The sequence below is a fragment of the Micromesistius poutassou genome, assembly GCF_964030765.1.
Source record: "Micromesistius poutassou genome assembly, chromosome: 3".
In the NCBI taxonomy this organism is placed as follows: domain Eukaryota; kingdom Metazoa; phylum Chordata; class Actinopteri; order Gadiformes; family Gadidae; genus Micromesistius; species Micromesistius poutassou.
The window spans coordinates 2,603,768-2,608,791 of NC_140273.1; the positions used below are offsets into that span (position 1 = coordinate 2,603,768).

Consider the following 5,024-nt stretch of genomic DNA (forward strand, 5'->3'; position numbering starts at 1 on the left):
ATAAGATGCTACGCCATGCTAAGTACTAAAGGGAGCTAGGATAAGATGCTACGCCATGCTAAGTACTAAAGGGAGCTAGGATAAGATGCTACGCCATGCTAAGTACCTGCTCCTTCAGGGTCGCTTTACCAGTCGCCCCGTGGTCGAACTCGATGGTGAAGGAGGCGTGGCCGTGGGCGGCCTCGCCGGCCCCTGGGTCCCCACAGGGGGGCTCCCCCCTGGGGGGTCTGCCCGCCAGAGGGGGGGCGTCACCGGGGGGCTGTCCTTCTCTGCCGTCTGTGCAGGAAATAAAGATATACTCATCGTTGGTTCATTGATTATATGGGATATTTCTTACAATTTATTGAAGCAAAGTGAGTCAATTCATCTGATAAATGTTGGGAGCACTCTCTATGTGTTTAAAGTATTATGCATAAACCATAGACCATGAGAAAAAGATACCTCTAAGCAAATACCCCACAACACATAAACACATGGAACTCGACATGTGACCTGTCGCTAGCAAAACCCACAGCCTCATCGGCTTATCTCAGGAGGTGGAGCGGGTGAATTTTAACCTGAAGGTTGCTAGTTTGATCCCCGGCTCCTCCTAGCGGAGTGTCGAGGTGTCCCTGAGTGAGACGCCTCACCCTGACTGCTCCTGACGAGCTGGCTGCCCTGTATGGCTGACTCCGCCGTCGGTGTCAATGAATTGTTGTGTGTTGCTTTGGATAAAAGCATCCACTACTACTACTACTACTACTACTACTACTACTACTACTACTACTACTACTACTACTACTACTACTACTACTACTACTACTATTATATTACTACTTTACTACTGCTACTACTACTACACTACTACTACTTCTGATACTACTACTACTACTACTACACTACGACCTCTACTACTTCTAGTGCTAAATGCCCATGATATAAATGAAAGGCTTCCCGCAGGGATGCTGAAGGCTGCGTCGTACTGACCTATCTCCTGTCTCTCGCCCCTCCTGTCTCTCTCCTCCGGCCTCCCGGAGCGCCGGTTGTCGTTCTCCCCGTCTCCCCACCAGGCCGGCTGGCCGTACAGCGGCGTTCCTCTGTGGAGTGCTGCTAGCTCCGCTGGGAAACACGTCAAGAGAAGGAGGAAGACGTGAAAACCGTGGTGGAATACCGTGGAAACATCACACTTAAAAATAGTACTGAGCGTCGTGTAGCGTCTTATCCTAGCTATCGGTGTTGTATACGGGGAATGGGTTGACGGGGAATGGGTTGATGGTTAGTGCTTGGCACTTGGTTCTATGAACATCCTTACTGTACCCACAGAGATATATTGTTGCTTCTCTTTCTTCTGACAAATGTACTTATTGTAAATCGCTTTGGATAAAAGCGTCTGATAAACGCCCTCAATGTAAAATAAATGTAGAATATGTTTAATATCTACACTAAAATGAAGCTTGTCTTCCTCGCTAGTTACATTTCATGGGGATCAAGTTAATCTAATGATAAACCAGTGTTTTTAATATTTAGCGGCCTCTTCCCTCTGACACATGAATATCGTAGAAAGACGACCATTAATGTGAAACTCCCAGGTCTGACGTCTGACCTGCCATCTTGTCCTCCTCCCTGCAGGCCTCAGGGGGCGTGGCCACGTTCCCCCCCTCCCCGGCCGGCGCTGGACCCCCCTCTGGCTCCTTGACCTCCAGCCTGCGGGGGGCTCCACCCTCCACCGCCCTCTGGTGGTTCAGCTGCAGCTGGCTGCTGAACTTCTCATGCTGAGGACAGACAGACAGGTGAGGTGGACAGACAGGTGAGGAGGACAGACAGAAAGGGTTAGAGGATGGAGCTACGGGCTGAGATGATTCTGATTGGTTCGTTTTGAGGCTGTTGAGACAGCCTTTTCAAAATAACAGTACTTGCATCGTAAAGCATCTTACCCTAGCTATCTCTGTGTGTACGGGGAATGGGTTAACCTAGTGATGGTTAGTGCTTGGCACTTGGCTCTATGAACATCCTTGCTGTACCCACAGAGATATATTGTTGTTGAATTGTCTCTTTCTTCTGACAAATGTACTTATTGTAAGTCACTCTGGATAAAAGTGTCTGATAAACGCCCTAAATGTAAATGTCTCTATGAGTAGATTTATTTTTAAACATACACCATAATACTGCACATGTCACTTTGTTCTATGGCCTTTCTGAAAGTAGAAGAATCTATTTATTAGGAATGATATTTAATCAATTGGAAATGGAAACTGTTTCTCATGTCACTCTGCAATGTGTTGCCTTTGAGAAAGTATTTATTCTTTTTTTAGTTATTTTCACTGTGTGAACGACTCTGTTTACTTATTTTTGACATATATACATTTTTCTTATCTTTATTTACTTTATCTTGTATTGCTGCCGCTATGTGGCTGTTGAGGAACCAAGCCTAAGAATTTTACTCTTGTGTACTTGTATACAATAAAATGTAATAAGTAACTCTGATTCAGATTCTGTCCTTCATAAACATTCAGCCAGCAGACACTTCCTTCCACAGCAACTCCCAGTAGAGAGAGCTGGGATCCACCATAGCAACAAGTGGGATTGATACTGGAACCACTCCATCACGTGGAGGAGTGCTCCCTGATCGAGTTACCCCCCCCCCCCCACCCCCCCGAACAGATCAGAGCCTCAGGAGAGCGGAGCTCCAGGAAGCAGAGCAGACCTCACCTTCAGCGCCTCCTCGGGAACCTGCATCTCCCCACGCATCACGGAGAACAGGTTGGTATGTGGCCCGCGCTAAGGAACACACGCTCTGGTGGGGGAGAACCGACTGATCGCTCATTCATTATGCAGCAGTCGGATGACACCAGAGGAGCCACTCCACAACAGATGAGGTTACACCAGTGGACGCTGGGAAATGGTAACTGGTAAGTGGAGTGCATTTGTCCAGCGCTTTTCTAACCAGTGGCCACTCAAAGCGCTTTACAACACTGCCTCACATTCACCCATTCATGCACACGTTCAGGAGTCAGCCACGCAGGGCGACAGCCAGCTCGTCCGGAGCGGTCAGGGTGAGGGCGTCTGGCTCAGGGACACCTCGACAGTCAGCTAGGAGGAGGAGCCGGGGATCGAACTAGCAACCTTCCGGTTACCAGCCAACCCGCTCTGCCTCCTGAGCCACGTGCCGTCCCGGACACGAAAGAATACGGGACGCGGGTTTTCAAAGGAGCGGAGGGGTGAATCCCTTGGTGATTTAAAGGATATCATATCCGAACCGCAACTTGTCGTCTGTTTTCAGCGTGACGTACGTTTGCTCCTGTATTCGTACGTCGTTGACGAACGTCTGTGGGGTGAAGCAAATCAAAGCGCCGTTAAAAACAAGATCAGAATCCCACGTTTGACACAATGCACTTGATTCATTCAATGTGGACTTAATGGATGCGACTAAAATGCAGCATTGTGGTCCTTAAAGGGTGATGTTATGCCACCAGGCATAACTGTGATTACGTGGTGGCGTAATATCACCCCTTTAACAGTTAATACCAAAAGGATTTCCTGCCGAAAACACAACAAACCGCAGACTCACCCCGTTCAAACTGCCCAGGTCCTTCACCTTGTGCTCGTCTGTGATTGGCTCGTAGTTAATGACGGCGTGCTGCTTGTCCACACTTCGAGACTAAACCATCACACACACACACACACACACACACACACACACACACACACACACACACACACACACACACACACACACACACACACACACACACACACACACACACACAGAGTCAGTGCTCATCATCCTCCTCCTCATCCTTATCCTCCCAGGAGGAGGAGACTAGGAATGTTTAGTGGTAGTAGTAGTGGTATAGTAGTAGTAGCAGTAGTAGTAGTTGTAGTAGTATAGTAGTAGCAGTATAGTAGTAGTAGTAGTATAGTAGTAGCAGCAGCAGCAGCAGTGGTAGTAGTAGTAGCAGTAGTAGTAGAAGTAGTAGTAATAGTATAGTAGTAATAGTAGTAGTAGTAGTAGTAGTAATAGTATAGCAGTAGTATAGTAATGGTATAGTATATATAGTATCAGTAGTAGTAGCATCCTAGCCTGCTGGACAGGTGAGCTCACCTGCAACATGAGCTCACAGTCGTCCCGCCCCACGAAGATCATCTCCCTGGGGAGGCGGTGGCGCGTGCTGCCGCCACTCAGCAGGAACCAGGAAGTCACGCTCATCTTGGCTCCTCCTCCTTCTGGAGCCTCACCGCCACCTGATGGGGACCAGTACTCAAGATCAGTCTCTCTCTCTCTCACTCTCTGTATCTCTCCCTCACTCTATTTGTCTCTCTATTTCTCTCTCCACCTCTCTCTCTCTCTCACTCTCTGTATCTCTCCCTCACTCTATTGCTCTCTCTATTTCTCTCTCCACCTCTGTCTCTCTCTCTCTCTCTCTCTCTCACTCTCTGTATCTCTCCCTCACTCTATTGCTCTCTCTATTTCTCTCTCTCTCTCTCTCTCTCTCTCTCTCTCTCTCTCTCTCTCTCTCTCTCTCTCTCTCTCTCTCACTGTGTCTGGAGGCCTTGATTGTGTTTGTGTGTGTGTGTGTGTGTGTGTGTGTGTGTGTGTGTGTGTGTGTGTGTGTGTGTGTGTGTGTGTATGTGTGCTGTAGCACAGGAGACACACGAGAAGGCCCCAGATCAGAATTAGGAGATGAGGTCATTGAGGAGAAGAGACATTGATACATCAGCAGCACAGACCACAGAAGACGTCGAGTGAGGCCTGGAGCTCTACTGAGGACGAACCCAAGGAGGGGCCACAACAGAGCAGTGGGCGAGAGAGAGAGAGAGAGAGAGAGAGAGAGAGAGAGAGAGAGAGAGAGAGAGAGAGAGAGAGAGAGAGAGAGAGAGAGAGATGTGGAGAGAGAGAGAGAGAGAGAGATGGAGTCAGAGGGTGCGAGAGAAAGAGACAGAGACAGAGGGAGAGAGAGACACACACACACACACACACACACACACACACAAAGGGAGGCATAGAGAGGGCGCAGGAGAAACCGAGGGAGAGAGAGAGAATGACA

At 48.6% G+C, this 5,024-nt stretch overlaps 1 protein-coding gene across 1 annotated transcript in view; it reads right to left on the minus strand.

Moving 5' to 3' along the window:
* The window catches only part of LOC311340472 (centrosomal protein of 170 kDa-like), a gene marked incomplete at both ends in the record, with an annotated part of 15,672 nt that extends 11,486 nt beyond the window's left edge, over positions 1 to 4,186 (minus strand). Inside the window, 7 exon segments of the mRNA XM_084465359.1 lie at positions 107 to 227; positions 963 to 1,098; positions 1,583 to 1,751; positions 2,689 to 2,745; positions 3,224 to 3,304; positions 3,548 to 3,637; positions 4,082 to 4,186. Coding sequence (XP_084321485.1) covers positions 107 to 227; positions 963 to 1,098; positions 1,583 to 1,751; positions 2,689 to 2,745; positions 3,224 to 3,304; positions 3,548 to 3,637; positions 4,082 to 4,186 — 759 coding nt within the window.
* Positions 4,187 to 5,024: the final 838 nt, after the last annotated feature.